Raw genomic sequence first — 21,671 nt, 5'->3', positions numbered from 1 at the left:
AATATTCAATGTTGTCCCTGCTTACTGTGTTTGTGCAAAGTATTTGCCAGTCTGTAAGCTTTCCAGTGTGCCTGTTGCATGTACAAGTGAAAACTTGGATTGAGGCTTTTTAGGTGCTTGTGCTATTGACTTTGGAAAGGGTAAGATTTGTAGTGGAGGCAGATTGCACAGCACAAGTAGGAGAAATGGTGTGCTGGAGAAGCATGACCTTTCAGACTTCACAGGGTGTCAGTGAGCTGTTCCTGCTCAGGGCCAGTTGCTGTGCACACATCAGGTAAGACAGGCCTCTTGCTCTGTGCTTTGCTCCCTCTGCATTCCCATATGGACAAGGTCCTGGACAACCTGTTCTAGGTGACCCTGCTAGATATGGGGATTTGGGCCAGATGACTTCCAGAGGGCACTTCCAAACTCAGCTTTTCTGTGATTCTCTGATATTGCACCTTCCAAAACTTCTTAACCTTGTTAAGCCTCCTCTGCTCCTAGGTGGGAACTCATCTCTTCATCCCACCCCCTGAGAGGACAGAAGGAAACTTTGGGGAAAATTTACCCTGAGGTTGTGGCATAATATGTTAACAGGTGTTGTGCAGACCTCAGAGCTTCAGTACCTTCCCTCTGGATAAAGGGAGCAGATGGGGCTGGAAAGGACACCCTTGTCTCCAAACAGTGTGCATGCACACACACCCACACTCACACAGAACCAGGTACTCATTTGCTCACTGCTATTTGCCCCCTCTTGGGTAGAAATTCTGCATTTGGATGTTATTCTTCTTTTACTGGCACTGATTTTGACAGGGTTTCTATGTTGACTTTCACTCTGAATTAACATTGCACCTGGAAATTTTCATCTGTATGGCTGAACAACTGGGCAAATAAATTAAGCACTTTGAATTATATTACATGAAAAATAAGTGTTTTCAATGACATACTATTTTACTGAATTTTGTATAAGTTGCATGAGAATCGCCACAGGTTTTTCTTTAGATGTGTTCGTGTGTATGTATGTGTGTATAAAATACATGTTAAAGTACTGCAAAATTTTCTTAATCCTGTTTTGCTTTGATTACTGTGACTTTTTATGCTTTACATTTAGGAAAACTAATTTTGGAATTGATTGTTAACCCCAAGAGGAATAAATGAATGATCACTACAAATGTTTTGATGAATCATGGTCTATCAAGATTAAGGGAACTGCCATTTATCTGTAGTCTTTTATTTCAGGCTCAGGATTGCTGACATTTCATTGGTTTGCATTTAGCTTCTATTTTAACAGCTTTAAAGATGAGGTCTAGGAATGCAATTTTAGTAACAGAAGAAGAGACTGGCTTTCGAGGCACATTTCTATGGCAAAGAGTCACTGGAGTGTTTTTTGCACATGGCCCCTTCCTGCACATTTGCCAGCTAATGGTTCTCCCAGAGGAAAAGTGATGGATGTAAAACTCCAACAGCAGGGTGTATTTTTTCTTAAATTATTAAAAATTACCAGCATATGAGTGGCTCTGAATTAATTTCCTACTTGTGGTAATAAAGCTGTATGTAATGTTTTCCTTTTTTTTTTCCTCCCCCTTGCCTTGCATACGTGTGCTTCCATACATATAAATTTCTATAATGACTTTTAAGAATAAATTAGCAGATTGTTTTCTTTCAGGTTGTGAGGGCTTCAAGTACCTGCTGCAGTAGAGGGATATTGTGAAAAAGGCATTAGTGTGTATCTGTGGAAATGTGTACCTTCTCTGTCACACTTGCAGAGATTATCTTGGGGCTAAATTCAGTTGACAGCTGTATAAAAGGGGTTAGTACTGTCACCACTCATCTCTTGGGGTTAACTTTCACACATGCTAAATATGAGAGATTTTTTTTTTTTTTAAAAGCTTGGACCAGTTTTGCATAAGCCATTTATCTTGATTTCTCTTAACCCTGAAACTGAGACTGCAGTCTACAGCATCAGTCTAAAGATGTGGGATTTACTGCATTACTTTAAGCATATAATTTTCTTCACTGTAAGCATAAGGAGAACTTTTATTTGCATATAATTGGCATTTCTGTAAGGAAGAGAATGTTTATTTTAGATGTGCTTTCAAAAGTAGAACTTTGGGAAGGAAACTGGGGAGGAGGAGGAAGTAGTCTTTTGTTTTCTTCATTCATCCTTGTCATGTGCATACATTCATTTAAAAATCTAAAAGAAAATAAAACTATGAGGTCAATTCAAATTGAGCTTTTAGTTGGGGTTTGGTGTAGTAGTAATAGTTGTGCTGAGCTTGTAGACAGAGTGAATATTTCTGAAACCCAGATGCCCCTTGCTGTAGCAATTAGGGGCAGGCTGCCTTTTCCTTACTTTTTCATCATTTTAACTAGAATGATTTCTGTATTTCTCACAAAACTCTGTGGGGACAACTGAACCTCAAATGCAGCCATTCTGTCAGACTGTGTCTCAGCTGTGGTGCCATCCTTATGGGGGATGTCATGGTCAAGACTTTATTCAGCCTCACATGCAGAGGGTGGTGTACAGCTCATGGGAACTAACATGGAAGTGGCTGCTTTTCCTTTGCATTAGAGGGGAAGGAATGGGAGAACTTTGATTCCCATCTTGAATGTGAGCTCTAGGATATATGCAAAGATGTTTCTCATCTAAAAGCAGCTCATGACCAGTATCCAATGATGTGTTTCTTGGTGTGCAGTCAAAAACCAAGTACTGCTTATCAGTGAACTTCCAGGATCACCCCTAAAGGCTATGACAGTGAAATCACATGTGATAAAATGATTGTGAACAAAACAAAAAAGATACTATCAGAGTGTGATTTCTGTAGATTGAACCAGGTGCCTCAATTTCAAGAGCTGTCAGTCCTAATGTGCAAAGTCACAGGTACTATTCACACATGGCTAATGAGACATGATAAAGGATATTCCTGTAGAAAGGGTCCATTTCTTTTCACTACTATTTAGGGATTTTTTAATGCTTTCTGTTTCAATTTAAAGCTGAAAACTTATCACACCAGCCAAAGCTGGTGAGCATTATCAACAACATAATTATGTTATAACGTAATAACATAATGAGGTAACATAATTTTATAATAACATAAGGTAAGCTTTATGAGCAACAAAAACCTAGAAAAATCTAATAATGCATAAAAATCTCAGAGTTTTTTGTGCAAATATGTTTATCTGGAGGCTGACTTCACCAGATTGAATGTTCTTTATTCATATAAGAAGCATAACTTTTAGAACTTTCAAGGCAACTTCCTCCTGAATATCATGGAAATAAGTTCAGGCCCATTTTCCCTGAACTTAACTTTTTTAACTGAACTTAACATTTCCCTTGAGAATATAACTATTGGAGAGAAAAAGAAAAAGGTCCAAGTGCATTAGTGGTAACTGGACTAGAAGGACACTGGTCAATGCAAAGTTGTTTATTCTCATTGTCTTCTGGGTCTCTTGCTTATATTTCAGCAAGTGTTCAACAGCCAGGCAAAGTTGCTTGAAATATAATATGGACGATGAGCAGTCTGACCTGGCATTCTTTTCAATTTCACTGTCCTTTGTGGGAAATAAGTGGTGATTCTCTTATTGTGTCAAATTAATTAATTTGAGGTTTTGCAATCTCTTCTTACCCCATTCTGGTAGCTAGTACAGAAGGAGTGAGGAAGAAGAATTTGGCAAGTAGTATTGCCAGCTGTGGCTGAGACTGCTCAGCTCTGAAGTGAGATCATGCTTAACCCCCTTTGTATCCCACTGGTCTGGCTCAGCATCTGCTTGGGGCTCACTGTCCCTTGGTTTTCTTCTGCAATACCTGCATGCTAATTATCAAAAAGAGCTGCCTCCCCCTGTGTAGTGGTCATAGAGCTTGCACATTCCTGCAGTGACCTACAGCTGTTTTGTTCCTTGTAGTCACTTAGTATTTAATCTTTTTTTTTGGAAAGGGTAGCTGGATGGTGTACTGCATTGTAGCATTTTGGGAAGTCCATACAAATAACATCAGAGTGGACTTCCCTTCCAAGATGTCCTTGACTTCAGCCCAAAGACAAGCTGTGTTACCAAGTTATAGTCATTACACTGAACTTGTGGTAAATTTCTATAAATGCTATTCTGCTTTTATACTTTGTCTATTTTAATCTCATCTTTAGTTCTTATTAGCTTGATGGGTGTCATAGCTTCTAGCTGGGCCTCAAAGTGAGCTTGGTCTAGTATACTAGTGTAATTGCTGGTAGGAGAAACCATATTTTCACAGCACATCATTGCAAGATTTCATGGCTAAATATTCACTCCTTCCTTGGTTAATAAAATGAAAGTTTTATTTAGCTCCATGGATTTAAAGAACTGATTCAGATCTGGCTTCAGTTTCTGCGTGCAGTGGACAATGCTAGTGAGTCCTTTGGTTTTGATATGCACAGTGTGACAGTTACAGTAATGAATGAATGGAACTGTTTAGGCTGCTTGAAAAGCTGCCTTTCATCTGAGGGAGGAGGTGAACAGCTAGAAGGAAATCTCTTTCAAGTTGATTCCCAGTGCAGAAATAAATCTCATGTGGGTGAAAGGGAGGAAACAGACACCTACCTGGAAATCTAAGACTGTAAGTGAGATGTCACAGAAAAAAGCAGCAGCATCCACTCACATGCTTATCCATTAAGGGAAAAAAAAAAAAGAAAGGTGGGAGTGGGAAGTAAAGGCCAGCAACACTTTTATGAAAGTTGTTTTTTTAATGATATCTTTAATCATTACTCTAAGACTATTGAAATTATAACACAAAACTGTTAGGAATGTATTGTCTGTTGTCTGTATGTATAGTATTCATTCATCTGGGTTACTTCTGTTGCAAGCTGGTGTCATGCAGCTGTGGAATGGTGTGTGTGTGCCACAGCTGGAAAGAGGAGAGGCTGGCTGTAACTCCTGTGAGAGAAGGGCTTTTTGTGTCCCGCTCAATTGATTAATTCAGAGTCAAAACAAATACAGGTGTCCACTGCTAGTTTGAAACCCCAGAGGAGGGTAGAATTGAAAATTGCAGTATACAACAAGCTGCCTATGGATATATCCTTTTATTTCTAGCTCTTTTTTTCTTGCTAACCCTTAGGAGCTTTTGCATTTTTATGGGATTAATATTTGTGGAGCAAATGAGCACACATTCCCCAAGTAAAAACATTGTTCAGGGCACGTTACAAGCAATGTTCCTTCACTGCAGCTCATAGACTGTTTGAAGCTTTTGTTGTGGGCTATATTTTGCTCCAAGTGAGTAAGGCAACTGCATTAGGGATTTTTTTTTTATGGGTAAAACTTTACTGTTACAGCACAGCAAACTTTACTGTTACAGCACAGCTTAGAATTTTGGCTGATCACAATTTAATATAATATCAAAGAGCATGTTATAGAAGGGAATAAAACACCCAAAGAGTATATATTGGTATTGATGCAAAAAAAAAAAAATAGAGGGATGAATAGAAATTCTTCATAAGACTGAAGCTTTTATTTCTAGTTTGTGCTTGCTTTTTTTTTAGTTTGTGTTTGCTTGTGGTTTGGTTTGGGTTGTTTTGGGTTGGTTTTTTTTTTTTTGAACTATCAAAGCTTGTTTTGGACATGTTTACCGGGATTGTTTTGGTTCTCTTAAGATAAACTTCAGATTTTGCAGTGATCATGGCACAGAACTTTGAGCTCTGCTTGTTGAGAGAAGAATAGAAGCACAGTGTGACCTGCATTTCCATCCAGTCAGATGGGCTTTGAGGTCTCATGAGATACCAAGAGAATCCTAATTGTGAGCCAAACAAACTAACTGGCCCCTATCTGGTGGATTTGCTTTTAGCTGAGGACTAATGAAGACTCATGAAACACTGAAGTGTCCATCAAGATTTGATGCAGGTACTTTGGCTGTGACCAAAGCCCATCACCTGACTGTACAGGCTTCAGGAAGCTCCTGTTTGGAAAGCAGGATAGGTTTTACTAGCACCACTATACCTCAAAATGAACATTAGAATTATTTATTTATTACTGAGAAATGTGTTTGACACAGTAGAGAGAGCGAATTCTGTAAAAGGAGGGGCTTCTCATCTAGATACATTATTTGGTTGAATGTTGCAAAAGATTGGATAGGAGATACATGGGTATTGGAGGAGAGGAGGAAAAGAATGGAAAGGAGTTGATCATCAATAGCTCTAATTAGTGTCTTGAGAAATTTGGAGAGAGAACAAAGAGAGGAATTTACTTGAAAATGTGTGTTTAAGTAAGCTAGAGAATTATGTAGGCCTCGCTTTTCTTTTAATTAATTTTTAACTTTTTTTCTCTGGATTATTATTAGTATTAATGGTAAAATGAAATTGAAATTATTGGAGCTGTTTCATCTCATTTTGTTCACTTTACTGGTGGAAAAATTATATTTTGAGGTAGACAGAAAAAAATACACAGGGGCAATCTTTGGAAACTGAGGTACTTCATCAGTGGAAAGAGGGGCAGATTTTCCATAAAAAATTCCAGAGTCTAATTAAGAGTTACCTTTTGGTGATATGAATATCTTGTTAGTTCTGCTTTGATATTTGTATAAGCAGCTTAGATGTGATTTTTGTTCTGATAAGTTGCAGTGTGGGAGAGCAGGGAGGAAAGACAACAGTGAAATCAGCATTGGAAAGCTGGTTGAAAGAATCGCCTGGAGGAGGGATTTAGGAAACTGCAGAAAGAAAAGGATTTCAAAAGTCAGCAAAGACAGAGCTGTTTGAAGTTGAGTCGAAACTGTTTGAAGCTGAGTAGATGCTACCAGCTTCTGTGCTTGGCATCAGGCACCAGCACATAGCTCAAGATTTGAAATGAAAAATCACAGGGCTTCACTGTAGCAGTTTTCCAGGATTTGCCTATGATGTAGGATGTGGGAGTAGAAGAGTGCCTGTGTCCAAAGAGGAGCAGCGTTTGGTATCTAGACCCTGTGTTAGCTGGGAGGATCCATAAGCACCATTTTGACATTATGATAAATTCAGGTATACACAAGGAATAAAATACACTTAATCCTCTGATGAAGAAAGAAAAACTGGAATTCTGGGAGATATAGTCGATTTCTTGGATTAACTGTATTGTTCAGAGCCCATTCCTCCATCCTCAATACACTGACACCCTGACTCCCATGTCTACTCAGTATTCAGTCTTGCCAGGTTCCTTTTGATGATATCCTTTTCTAGCAAGGTGCTTAGTACATAATTTTAACTCCAGGTGTTTTGTGATAGCTGATTGCCAAGCCAGTCTCTTGGGTCACTTTGTTCTCATAGTCTTTCTAATGTATTCAGTGCATTGAAAATTTTTCTTTGTAAGAGCCTTAAAAAATTATAATATTGTGCATAACTTGACATGTCATTAAACATCAGAACATCTTCCACCATAGTCCTAAAGTCCATCACTAAGCTCAGAAACCAGGGCAACTCCAAGAGTTCAATGACTTTCATAGGGGACAACGAGCAGTAGGAGAGCAGCGGTGTTTGTAAGGAGTAACTTTTGTCTCTTACTTGTCTTCTGCTTCTTTTTTGAAAACAGCAGCATCAGTAAGGAGACTGGTCAGATAAACTAAGTATTGATTAATTCCTGATGTGGTAAAACTACACTTTCTCTGCTGGTGCAGTATTTTAGTCATGTTTGTAGTGTTTCAAACTGATCAGGTCTTGATCAGCTGATTTAAATGCTTTGGGATTATGATTTTGTCATGTGTGTTGTGTGTTCTGTCCTCCCCCCCAGACACTTTTCCCCCATTTTTGAATATATGCTTCTACTTTTCCTAATGTCAAGAAAATAAGAATTTTCAGACTGGAAGCTTATTGCATCTCAATATTTGATCTGCAATTGCCAAAGGTTAAGTACTACAGGGGATGAGTGGTTAAACTGCTCACAAGTGCCTTGCAGCTAATTGCTCCTTCATCTCTGCTCTCTATGTGTTTTGCAAAATAATTTTATCCACAATTAGTGTTTATTTACAAGACATGCAAACAAATGGTGGTACTGTGCATACAGATCGGCTGCAAAGTGTAGCATTTAGCGCTGTAAGGAAACTTCCCATTTCTGAAAACAGTTAACTTCAGTGAATGTACATTTTCTCTTTTAGAAAAACGTTTTTTTCTTTTCAGAGGCAGGAATACTCATTTGTGTGTCACAGCATCATAGTGCTCCTTGAAAGTGAAAAAAATGTATTACCTTTCAGCAAGGCTGATACAGACTTGACATTCCAGCAAGAGCGAGCAAGCTGGGGTTCCCTGCAAGCCTTCCTTTGGTTTTTGTTTTCTTTTCATTTCAACAACCTTTAGCAAGTATTTTCCTATTCTGTAAAGTTTTACCATAATGAAAATCTTAGAGATCAAGAAGTCAGGAATGTCTTGAACTTGCCATCAGGGTCATGATATGCCTTCAAGCTGTTTTTGTTTCTGGGGAGGCAGCAGTTATTTCTAAAGACATGGTGTGCCTGCTGTGAAACTCGGTGCTTATCCAGTAGTGGAAATGCTGTCTCTGACTATCAGGCTTACTGACCCCAACCTCGCAGTGAAGAGGAGTGGGTGGATAGTGTTTGTGGGAGAAGATGTGCTTCCATCAAAGTCACAGTGTCTTTGCTTGCTTGGAACAAGATGTCATCCTGTCTTGCATGGGTTTTCCCTGTGTGAACCCAGGACTCTCAACCAATGCAAAATTGGTCAATTTGTGATAAGATTCTCATGTAGAAAGTGGAAAATGTGTTTGGGCTTGACTGTTCTGAGATCGATGATAGTAACCACAGTATTTTGGATAACACAGACTTCTGGTTAAGGTTATAAAAGTTGTTGGTGGAATAGCTGTTTATTTCAGCCTCATCACTGATCCAAGGAAGGAAGGAAGCTGTGGTACAAGTCTCAGGATACCTTTGGCTGTTAAAAGCTTGTACTGAGCTCTTAGTGCTGGGTTTTGCATGCCTGCAGCTCTTAGTGCAAATCTTCTGTTTTCTACAGGGCTGGTGGGACAGATGGTATGAGATAGGCTTCTAGGGGCAGGGGGTTATGTTGTGCAGTACCAGAGGGATGTGTTTAGTATGCATTACTGTATCACTGTGGTACAAGCAAGCTTGACTTGCCTGTCGGAGACAAAGTCTTTCCCTTGTATTTCTGTCACAGCATTTCTAATATATGCTGTTTGAACAGACTGCCTTTAGCAGTAACAGCTTTGTAGATTTATAGCAGGTATTTTGTTTGTGCAAAGACTTGGTACTTGACAGAATGCACACTCTTAGCCAGCAGATTCAATATTTACAGCAGAGATGCTGACAGGTAGAAAAGAAAATGGGGGTCTCATGTTTCAACTGGGAGGCATATGTGTTATCAACTTCATCCATAAAGTAGTCTCTTTTTAAAAGAAGTGTGGTATGCCTAGGGGTGAAATATGCTTATGACACCATTGGTTCTTATTCACATAGTTCTGCAGAAAATGCTTGTTGTGTCAGGTGTATGTGTACAGAAATAAAAGGTATGCCTGTGTGTATGGTTGTATGTCTGAAAGGCAGTCAGGTGTTTTAATTCAGTCAGTAATTGCAACAGTGCTGGACTCTGGTTCCATACTTCTGAAGTCACGTTGCAAGATACAGATGGGGGCTTCTGTGCTTTGCTAATCTGGTCACTGTTTTCTTTTTTTGTTTAGGGTAATAAATGCAGGGAAGAGCACGCACAATGAAGATCAAGCCAGCTGTGAAGTCCTCTTTGTCAAGAAGAAAGCTGGAGGCAGTAATTCTACACCAAACAAGAACTCTTCAACAAAACGGAGGTCATCGCTGCCCAATGGAGAAGGTCTCCAGCTGAAAGACAATTCAGTAAGCAAACTTCTGTATCTTGTCAGTAGAGACATACAAAATAATAAAAAGGGTGTAAGAATCTGGCATTGAAAGGTGCTTTCTGAATCTTTAATATATTTTCAGTTACCTCTTATTGATTATCTCTGCTTAAATGCAGAACATTTCACTATATTTTTCTTAGCTCTACTACTTAATTTTTTGTCTTGAAAAATGCTCCTTGCATCTAAGATATTTTAGTTTAAAGATGGGCAAGGAGATGCTCCTGGATTTTTCTTTTTGTTTCATTTCTGAAATATAATGTTGAGAAATTTGAAGATGAGGAAAAGGCTGGAGCACATCTATGAAGACAGGCTGTGAGTTGGAGTTGGGGCTGTTTGGCCTGAAGAAGGGAGGCCTCCAGAGAGTCCCTAGACTGGCCATCCAGTACCTAAAGGGAATTGGAGAGGGGCTTTCACAGGGACCTGTAGTGACAGGAGAAGGAGTAAGGACTTCAAACTAATAGAGGGTTTAGATTAGATATTAGGCAGAAATTTTTCACTGTGGGGATGGTGAGGCACTGGAACAGATTGCCCAGAGACGTTTGGCCAGGTTGGATGAGACTTTGAGCATTCTGGTCTAGTGGAAGGTGTTCCTGCCCATGGCAGAGGGGTTGGAACCAGATCATCTTTCATCCTAAACCATTCTATGGTTCTGTAATTGACACAGATGCCCATGGTGCCACAAAAACACACGTCAACCTCCATCTGCTCTTTCTAAGTTTCTGTACTGTTGTGTAGGCACATTTGCACTACATGGAGCTCTGTGGACACTGCACTGGCAGCTTTTTTCACTGTGCCTACACAGGGGTCAGATAAAGAACTATATGAACCATATGGGCTGTTAAAATGTGTCTTATATCTAAGCCATTAAACCACATCTTCAGTCAATGTTGAAAAGATACTGCATTCTCTAATTTAATTAACTACTAAAGCAGGATACTCCTCTGGTTTATGCAGGTAGGGTAAGGTCATCAGCACATAGAATTCAGTGATTTTTGCAGACTATAGCTTCCCTCATTTGTGTGAAGTGTGGTGTATGTCATACACTTGTCTACTGGCAATTGTCTGCTATTTTTCATCTGTCTTTTTTCCTGACTGGCTAATTATTTCACCTGCTCTTTAAGCATGAGCTCAGCCTCCAGCAGTGATTGATAGTGTGTGTTCAATTCCAACATTTCACCATGTAATACTAAATGGCCTGTATGGATGTTTTAGTCAGACAATGTGGATAGGCTGTATTCCTGCTGCTGGAGAACACAGGTTGTGATAATTAGCTTTTCAATGGACTGTAAGTAGCCTTTTTTTTTTTGGTAGTTTGGAGGTTTTTTTGTTTTGGTTTTGGGGCTTGGTTTGTTTACATGTTTTGGTTTTGTTTGGTTAGTTGGTATGTGTGTGTCTATTTTAAATCAGGTGGTGATTAGCAGTCTGCTTTAGTCACTCTCTCAGAATTCCATGGCTTGGTACACCTGATCACTGCAGGGTTCATTGGGGTCCTGAGAAACAAGCATTCCTCTTGTACTGTGTTCCTCCCAACCTCTTGCTCCTCCAGTTCTGTTTCATACTTCATTATTGCTGCAACATTTTCAAACTGACAGATCCTGAGGGTTTGCAAATTGCCCTGTTCTTTCCTCTTTAAAAATCTTTCTTTAAATAGTGTTTCAATTCCTGTGTGCTGATATTCCTCATTGTATTCAGACAGTCATGATTTCTTTTTTCAAGTACACTTTTTGCAAACTCCTGGATAAAGAATTGTGCCTAGAACTTGCTGGGGCTTGGAGTTCTACATACAGTCATGCAAAGCAAAACAGAATTTGTTTTAATTAGCTGTGTATTTAAAAGTCTTTCATAGAAAGTCCATGCAACTGCCTGCTGTTGGTTCAGGAAGGTGCTTGGTTTCAGGAGGGTATTTAACTTTTGTATGCATTAATTATGTTTAATGAAGCAAGCATTTTGCCACAGTACCTGTTTGCGTATAGAAATAACAAGACAGCCACCTTGGTCCAGGTGATGGGTTTGTTTGACACTAAGGGTATCACTGTGCCATGCACACAGGCACACTGCAAAGACCCCTGTGTGCACACCAGCCTGGCTACACACATCTTGATGCTGTGCAGAGATATGAGGTTTGGTCTCATACCACATTAAAGTTCCAGACCTACCATGTGAGATGCATGGTCAGGGGCCTCTGCACCTGGGATGTGGGTGAATGTAACTATGCTGAGTTTGCCTATTTTTGCATATTTTAGGGGCCTGCATGGGACATAAAAATCTTTGTAGCATTGTTTCACAAAGCTTGATTAACTTCAGTATCAAAAGCTTCTCAAGAGCAAAAGCCATGACTAATCACCGTCTTCAGAAGGAACTTTTTTTCAAAACATTACATAGTCAGAAAGATTGCATTAAAGATACAGGGATCTAAAATAGTTTTTTTACTGGAAAAGCATCTTAACTAACCTTGTTGTTATCCATTGTTACAGTTGATGTACTGCTCTGGCAATGTAATGGTAGGGTCAATAAGCTTCATGTTTTTAAAAGCTGTTCTTTTTATCCATTTGATATTTCATGATTGTCGGTAAATATCTCCTCAGTAAATATCTACTTACACAGAGTTTATGAGAAGTAACTCACGGAATGTTCTGATTTTTCTTTCTTTTTTCACTATTTCCTAGTTCAAGTCTGTATCTTTCATCTTTATTTTGGATGAAAAAGCCACTCCCTTTCAAGTTTCTTGAGAGAAACACTTTTATTCCAAATCCTCTGTTCTTGATTCTATTTCTGACATATTTTAACAAGATGAGAACATAACATCTAAATTCAGGAGCCAGATGATCCATATAATAGATTGTACTGTTTTCTAGTTACTTCTTATCTTATTATTTATATGTTCTCTTCTTATCTATGGATTTACTTCTGTTTTCTACATGGCACTGATATAGGTGCGGTCACACTCATTATTTAGTTGTGGAAAACATATTCTACCATGTTATTAGACCCCAGCTTATGTATTTAAATTTGTAGTATATTTTCCCAAAACTGCAGCATATTCCTGGAGAAAGTTTTCTACTAGAGGGCAGTCTTACACTAGCACATAATAGGATTTTTTCCTTGCTGCATCTTTTGTTGGTTGAATATATCTAAAAACAGGGAGGAAAAAAGCACATTGCTATGTTGTGTTTGGTTTTTTTTAATATATTTTTCTACTGTGAGGTATAATACCGCTCACATAGCACTGTTGGCAAATGTTTTTTAAGGAGTATATGAGGTTGATGTTAAATGTGATAAGTGTACAACTTAATTTGTATGAATAAGATGTAGAAATACTGGCTTTAAACACTACAGTGAATGATAGAATATCATCCTAGGAAATATTTATTAAGAAAGCCAGAGGCTAAATAGTGTAAATGCCTCATGAGGATATCCCACTGTAATACACCATCTGAAATTCTCTCTATGTCATGAAGCACCTTGCAGAAATACTGACGGAAAAAGGAATGAGGGAAAAAGTTCATTGAAAGGATTTTTTAAAAGTGTGGAGCACAAGGGAAATAGGCACTGAAATGTAAACTTTATGTAACAGAGTCCTTTCATCATCCTCAGATTTTTATTTTCCACAGACTCTCTGAGAATGGCACATGCCATTTTTGTTTTCTCCTGCATTTTGGGAAGTTTGTGAAACATCAGCTACATCTGTGTGATTGTTCTTTAATGCTAACCCCATCGATCCAGCCCTGTGCTTTGGCAAAGCAGCATAAGGGAGTTGGAGATCCATGTGTTGTCCATAAAACTTGAATGCCACTACCATGGTCTTGACTCTCCACACAGATTTTCAGGGGTGGAAAGGAGGAGGTAGGCCAGAAATGCAGAAATGGAGAAGTAAACATTTCTTTAACCCAAACACACAAATTCTGGGAAGCTATTAAATAGCATAAACATGGTTTTCTTCTTGAAAGGGCAGGTAATAAAATGAGCAGAGCAGTGAAAGGAAAGACTCTTTAAATTCAACCCTAAGTTAATTCTCTCCCCTTTCTCCCATCCCACTCCATTGCTGCTTGATTAATTGTGTCTCCTGTCTGTCCCCGTTCAAGAACATTCCTGTTAAATTGCACATCTTTTTCATTTGTACTATTTTTAAATGCCTTTAACTACAGAGTACCTTCATGATGAATGCTGAAAACCATCAGCAAGCAAAGTGGAAATCATGTCCCAGGACATTGTCATAGTGATAATCAGGCTGCAGGACTTAATGTGATGCATTATTAATTGTCACTGTAATGTGAGGATACATAATTACTAATTCTGTAGGCTTCTTTGCCACAAGTCTGGGATATTGTATGTTTTGTGTAGCATAAGGCTGGTAGCCTACCACAGGCAGCTGAACATATTGGTAACATGAGGAGGCTTTGCTCTGAGGATTGGAGTGGCAATTGCTGGCCCAGTTCAGACTTTATGAAAACTCAAGTTGCTCTCTTAAGTGTTTTGTGACTGTAGTTCATATCTGGAATAATAATAGTCAGGGTAGGTTGTAGTTGCCAGAATAAATCTTTAGTGGCAACATGATTTATTTGCCTGTTTGGAATTAGCTCCATAACAACAATCTGAAGGTTTGCAATGTAAGACTGCTGTCTAGCTTACCTGAAAAGCATGTCCCAAAATGATCACTAGCTATTGCTAAGGTTTTTTCCTTTTTTTTTCCTTCATATCATTGAGCTCAATTATGTATGTATATATATGCAGTTTCTCTCATGATTTCTCATCCATTGCTTGACCCAAAACTTTGCATGTCTTAATTATCTTTTACAATTGCAAAACCCAGGAGACTGCTGAACCTTCCTGAAAGCTAGGTCAGCAGTTGAGGAGCCTGAAGCTTATTAAATTTCCTAGTACATTCTGTACTAGGAAATTAATTGTGAGGTCAGTGCAGTGAAGGATTTGTTTTCTCTTCATGTTTCTGGTAGTTATTCAGCCTATTTGTTAGGTCAGAATCTTTTGAATGAAAATCTAAAATACATCACTGTGGTGACTGACTACACTCTTATTTGAGGATTCTGTCCAGATAAAAGAAGAAATGAAGACTGGTGTTTGAAACAGACTACTTCTGATAGAATACTGCCAGTGCTAGTAAAAAAAGATGTCTTGTTCTCTGAGTTTGCAGAATGTCAGTTCTTTTTGAGAAGAATTTCAAGCTTCCAGATATAAAAGAGAGCAAACAGCAATGCATATGCACACCAAAACAGATAATTGCTTGGTGGCTGCAGAGGTCAGCTCAGCTGTGTGAGGAAAAGCAAGGACCTTTCTGTGCATTTTGCCTCATCTGCGTGCCCTGACTACTGGCCCTTGTTTGTTCACTGAGTCACTGCCTTAATTGCATCATATTTTTAATTCTTATTGAATCAGTGTGGTTTTGGGGAATTAATTTCTTTCAAATAGAGGAGCTGTTTTTATTCTCAGAGTGGGGAAAAAGAGTTTGTTTTTTCTTCCTTTTTTAGACAGCTAATATATTATCTGTGGTTTTCCTCTTTGCTAGTTCAAAAGTAAAGGAAGCTTTGTAGAAATACACAGAAGTTTTTCAAGACTAATATTTAGGTTACAGTAATGCCTGCAGAAATCAGCTGAAGTTAAGGCCCTAGAGCATGTGACACAGAATGTCTGTATGAGAGCAGCATTATGGTAGTCATCTCCCCTGAGTGCTCAGAATACAGACTTTGCAGTTATCTAGGGTGCTTCTGCTGTTGCTAGGGAGAAATAAATCTACTTTGGAATGAGATGAGCATAGTCTGAAAATGTAGGGGTTTTTCTGTCTGCCCAACATAAGGGCAATTTAGAGAACTGTCTTGGAGGTGTGCAGTGTATATGTCTGAGCTTAGCTGAACTGGTAGCAACGTCCTCTTTGTTCAAGAATTGCTACTCCAAAAAGGACAAGATCAGTGGACCACCATAATTGATGTGCACATGACAGGGTGATGTGTCAGTGAAAGTCTGAGATACAGCTCAAGTCCATGTGAACTTCTCTGCCCAAAGTTGTGCTGCCCATTGGCTTAGAGGAAATAAATGGTAACATTTCATCTTCCCTTTTTGTCAGGGGCTATTTTCATCTGTTTTACAGCGTCCCAGTCTCATCCTTAACTCCCAAACTCACATGAGGCTTGATCAGTGTAGGACATATCCAGAGTTGAGATCATAGTAATGAGAATAAATTGTTTTAATAACTGTTGTCTTTATCTTCTGAAAAGCTGTAACACAGGCTTTGCTGGGGGGTTTGCTTTGGACAACTCATGAAAATGGAGTGCAGATCAAACTTGTTCTTAATTGTAAGTTTCTGTTCCAGTTTGGAGGCATGGGGAGAACAATGACAAAACATTTGCTTCCTTTTGGTGGAAGATAAAATATTTCAATCTCAATCAGAGTTGAAATGCCTTGGGGATTTCCCCCCTACAAAGAGGACACATTTCCAAAGGAGTAGCACCTTTAAAGGACATGAGGACAAAAACTGTGGAAGCATTATCCATGGTGCATCATAACATGGATTTTGGGCAGGGAGACAAACTCTTAAGAGAAGAATGGGAGCAGAAGTGGTTTGATATCCCAGGAGGCACAATGTAGTTATTTTGAATAAATAGTTTCAGTTTTCAGCTGAAACTGAAACTTTTCACTTTGGAAAACTTGTTTCTGTTGGCAAAATACTTTGCATTTTCCATTAATAGCAATCTATTTTTACAAGCAAGTTTTAAAATTGCTAATCCTGTTAGCCGTTAAAAATTACACAGAATTTTACAGCCAAGTGTTGTGAATTTGGAGGGATTCTGAGCCCAGAGCACGGTAGTACAACTGCCAGTCCTGCCTTCAGGTGGGAAGTTTCACAACTGGTTTATTGATGAATTTGCCAGGCTGGGTAAGTGTGGGGGGAGAGGGGAGTGGTGTCTGGCTAAGGAACCATGTTCAGAAATGTGGACATATGTTCGTTTTTCTACCATTCTAGGATGTATCCTGTGTTATACTTACTGTGGTAAGTAAACAGTACTTGAGGACAATACCCCCTTATCACAGCATTTCAGTAATGAAGAGTGCATGAGGGACTGATTAATTCCTCCTCTTGGAGGAGCTCTCTGCTGTGTAGATGACTATGATGTTGATGCTTTGATTAAGAATATATTTGAACTTTACCACATCAACAATACTGTATGCAAAAAAACACCACCTCAACTTTTATGTGATTTTTATTATCATGGCACCTTAGTGGAGTGGCAGAAACAGCAGAAAGTAAAAGGAGCTGCAATTCACAGCCCTGTCCATAAATTTGAAATAGGCAGTGCTTTGGACATGAAGAGCTGGGATGAAGGTGGTGCCTAGACTTTATGCTGACCTGTAGTGTAAGGGAGCAGTGTTCAGATGAACGAAACAAATCACATCTGTCATTCTAAATTAGACCACATGTAATCTTGAGGTTCTTTGATTGTAGTGAGATCTAGGTTATGCTTTCTTATTACAAAGTATTTTACAACAGTATAGCCTCATTCCTGTCCCTTGCAAAATTGTTTCTTTCTAAATCTGTATTAGTCCACCCACATCCGACTTGCAAGGCAGCCCCAGTAACAGCTGTTTCTGCATAGCTGGGAGAAGGTGCAAGATTAAAATAAATGGAGGGGAAGGAAAGACAGGAAAGACTCTTTCCCCATGCTGCTGCCAAATATGCTGTCATGCAAAGGTGGGTATCATTTAAGGCAATCTTAAATGATTACCTAAGGATTGGTAGGTGAATTTCTCTCCACACAAAAAGTTGAGCTTATCAAGAGTATGGCTCCTCAGTATTTTCCAGATATTTTGGAGCTTGTGATGCCCAGGGCTTCTCTGCCTCCAGCCCTGGGTTAATGCCCTAAGTGATAGGGTACTCCACCATTTCCAGTACTATACAGGAAACTTTTTAGAGGACTGTAAAGAACCAGGCAGTGAACATAGAGGCTAGATCAGATGAACTGCAGCTGATCCCACTTGTGTCTGTCATCCTCGAGGACCTCTGTGCTGGTGCTGTTTCCTAGGCTGGCACAGGCAGGAAAAGCCTGAGTTGTCCCATCTGCCAGCATGGATGGACCTTATCTAGCAGGTATGGAAGTGGACTTCACATTTATTCCTGGATGTCAAATTGAGGTCCTTTGTCTCATTCCTAGCAAAAAAAAAAAAGGTCTGTTACAAAGTATCAGGTGCTGTCTCGTGTAGAATTTTGATCTTTCAGAGTGGTAGTCTATCATATATACAATTGCTGTTCTTCTACAGCCTGTGATGGCTGTAAGGTAAGAAAGATTGTAAGTTCAGCCTTTCTTATTCCATTTCTTTTCTTCGGCTTTTTTTTTTTTTTATGAGGTTAAGGAAAAGAAAAAAACATGCTGGGGATGTGTGGTAAAAATAAGCATCTCTTCTTTCAACCAGAGTTGTACTGACACTATGGGTATTTCTGCGTTTCAGAAAGAATGTTACCTCTGGGAAAGCTATCTGTGTTTCACCTGCTGTCTCTGTGGCACCAATCACCTCTCTCACAACTGCTTAACACTGAGCATCTCTTTTCCTTTCCTTTCTCCCCCTCTTGCTTCTCCAGGACACAGATGGGATCAACCTGTACTACTGGTCCTTGTTTGATGGACATGCTGGCTCAGGGGCAGCTGTGGTCGCTTCCAAACTGCTGCAGCACCACATCCTGGAACAGCTGCAGGAGATTGTGGACATCCTGAGGAACACAGCCGTCCTCCCACCCACCTGCCTGGGAGAGGAGCCCGACAACCCATCCAGCAACAGCAGGACACTGACTCGGGCGGCCTCCCTGCGCGGCGGTGTGGGAGCCCCGGGCTCGCCCAGCACACCTCCAACACGCTTCTTCACGGAGAAGAAGATCCCACATGAGTGCCTGGTTATTGGGGCCATAGAAAGTGCATTCAAGGAAATGGTATGTATGTCTCAGGGCTCTGAAGTCCTTGTTGTTTACATTGAGTCACATCACCTGGAGATCATGAAGATTTCGATTTTTTTTTCTTTTTCTTTCATTGCTTTAACAACATCTCAGTGTGAACAGAACTGTTTAAGAGCCTCAACAGCCTACCAGGTACACCCCTGGGAGGCTGGAGCTGTATCTTAACTCCCAGGTAGTACTGTGGAAATGGTTATGAATGACTTGAATTTTCAATGTATAATACTCTCCTTTTTAATTTTCTTCTCCCCTCCTTTTGTAAGATAAAGATCAGTATTGCCTTACAGTGCAGATTTCAGCACTGGCAGTTGTTACCAGGCTGAGTATGTGGGCACGCACTTGCTAAAGCCTCATTGCTCTACCAGAGCAGCAGCAAAGGCTGCTTGGTCCAGTGACCCCTAGTTCACATTGGTGTTGGAGTAGTGTCTGTAGAGTGTCTGCAGCTCTTCACTGAGGCAGATTTTGTGGGTGAGTGGGGCATGAAGTTCATTCCTACCATCTCTCTGACTTGTGTATAGCCTGAACAACTGTCAGAAAATCATGACCCTATGGGAACAGAATATCCATCTATTTCCCTATGGAAGCTGGTTTTTCCTCTTCTGTAGTTGATGTAGTTCCTCCACAACTTCCCCCTTCACTTCTCCACATTACTGAAAGTCATTCTTGTCAGGCAGAGCAAAGGTTTGGCCTGCCAGTAAGTACATGTGGATCAGGTTTTGGGAGGTCTGGTAGTGTTGTGGGTTTTTTTTTATTTTTGTTGCTGTAGTTTCTGAAAAGCCTCTTATTTGAAAAGGAGGAGTGTGAGCTATTCAGTGTTTCCCAGTGGTTTTATTTGTTGTCTGAAAAGACATATCTGATCATTGTTTTTCTTGATGTATGTGAATTTCGTCCAGTACATGCATTTAATTAGAGACTACAGTTGTTGTTACACGTAGTACTTCACTTTGAGTTCTGAATAACAATTATCTTTTGCTGGATTGTTCTTTCTTCCCAAGGAAGTGCAGGCAAGCAGACCCACCAGCTGGGTTTGGACTTGCAGGTGGGTAGGTCCAGGAGCAGCATTCACAGCCATGGCTTAGGCATACTTCAGTGGGGGTTGTGTGGGTGGGTGGGTTGTGCACTGTGGGTAGTGGGCTCAGTTTCTGCTAGATGAAAAGAAAGAGGAGGATGCATGAAAATCTGACAGTTTAGCACACCTTTTCAGAAAGGGAGGATGAGATTGCTCCCTTCTTTGTTGAGAAATGAGGGAGAAGATGACCATGCCCATCCACTGCACCCTAGTGTGTTCAGAGCATGCTTAAGAAGAACACCAATTTCATGCTTCAGGTTGGTGTAATTCTGAGGCCAGAAGCGTGCCAGGCTCTGAGAGCCTGATGTGATTCTCTCCTGTTGAAACTGTTTCCAAGTGTGGGTAAGATGAGAAGTGGAGTTTTGTGGGACTGGGCAATGAAAGTAACAGAGTGTAGAAGGGCTGTTTCTCTACCTCTCTTAGGAGAGCAGCGTGTGTGTTACCCATCACTGCCTTCCTGAATATGTCTGAGTGAACAGGGCTGTTATTGCACTGCTTTATTTTGACTTCACATCTCTGGTAGGTGTTCACACAGAAGACCATCTCAGCTTATGCTCAGAGATCTGGTTGTGAGGGCTTTTGTGGGTAGAGTATGACAAATACAGAAACACTGGATAACTCACTACAGTTATGGTCTTCAGGTATTCCTTGTACAGCTCAGTAATCTGTTCTCTCTGTTTCTAAACAGAACATTTTCCTCACTGCATCTTTGATCACATGCTACATATCAAGTATCTTAATTCCCACGTGCTTTGTATTAGAGGGCTGAACTTCATCATTGTCTTTGATAAACAAATGACTACTCCAATGCAATGTAATTTCAGCATTAAGTTTTACAGGAAATCTTATAAAAACGGCCAGCTTAAGGAAAGCAGTAGATAATTAAATTGTATCTACTTTAAGCTCTGAGGGGAATTTTGCACTTATACTTAGTTTAGGCAAAAGAGTGTTTTCTTTCATCTGTGTAAGGGAGCAATTCATAAAATCAGCATTTCTGTGTCTCATCTGTGCTTGCAGTGCTTGATCTTCCCCCTGCCTCTGTTTAACTTCCTGCTAGCTTATACTCCTTTTAGTCTTTGCATGAAGACTTTGGGCCTCTTCCACAGCACATTGTTTAATCAGCCCTTGTTTGTACTGGAACATGATAGATGTTGTTGAGTTAGGTCAGGGCAGTCAAGATGTTCAGTGTGTACAAGGGTTTTGTGCCAGCAGAGTGTATCAGTTTAGCTGGCATTTGAGGAAAGCTCACGTTTCCTGCACATGCTGGCAGACTTCTTGGTGGTTTTTCCTGAATCACCAATTGCTGCAAAGGATTCTTGTGAACAGAGTGAAAGTAACAAGTAGACAAAGATACTGTTTTTTAAAGAGTCTGACCTGACAGGTTTATCTAATGATGGCTTTGTCCCCTTTTCCTAAGAGCATTTTTTCCCCCCATTTCCATTATATTTTTCCCCAACTTGCTTTTGAATTCTAGTTAAGGTCTCCCTGTTTTTTCCTCAAGTCTCAACTAAATGCAATTCATGGCTTTCAAAAGGCTTTTAAAAATTATTTTTCCTTTATTTGATGTGGGGTTTTTTTGACAGTTCTTGTCCAACAGCTACACGCAGTAAAACGCTGTGGAAAGCTGACACCGATCATCATTGCCTAACTTAGACATTTAGCAATTAAATTGTCTCCATTTTGAAGTACATCTAAATTATATTTTCTGTGTTGAAACTGGAATTAGGAAGTTTGTGCTGTGTTTTCAGATAATTTAATGCTCTGTCTAAAATACAGCAAATGTCAGTAATTGTCAGTATCACAATTGTTCCAGTTAAAAGGAAATAAATAAGCTTAAGTTCTGAAGGTGTC

General features: G+C 39.7%; 1 protein-coding gene across 1 annotated transcript in view; it reads left to right on the top strand.

The window, feature by feature from the left end:
* Nucleotides 1-21,671, top strand: part of PPM1H (protein phosphatase, Mg2+/Mn2+ dependent 1H) — a 128,573-nt gene that overhangs the window by 48,276 nt on the left and 58,626 nt on the right. The window contains exons 2-3 of the mRNA XM_036400677.2: nucleotides 9,610-9,778; nucleotides 18,386-18,730. Of these exons, the coding sequence (XP_036256570.1) occupies nucleotides 9,610-9,778; nucleotides 18,386-18,730 (514 nt within the window). The remainder of the gene's footprint in view (nucleotides 1-9,609; nucleotides 9,779-18,385; nucleotides 18,731-21,671) is intronic.

The sequence above is a fragment of the Molothrus ater genome, chromosome 5 (genome assembly GCF_012460135.2).
Source record: "Molothrus ater isolate BHLD 08-10-18 breed brown headed cowbird chromosome 5, BPBGC_Mater_1.1, whole genome shotgun sequence".
NCBI classification, from domain to species: Eukaryota; Metazoa; Chordata; class Aves; order Passeriformes; family Icteridae; genus Molothrus; species Molothrus ater.
The sequence above is the reverse complement of the archived record's forward strand: the minus strand, read 5'-3'. Positions and strand labels throughout refer to the sequence as shown.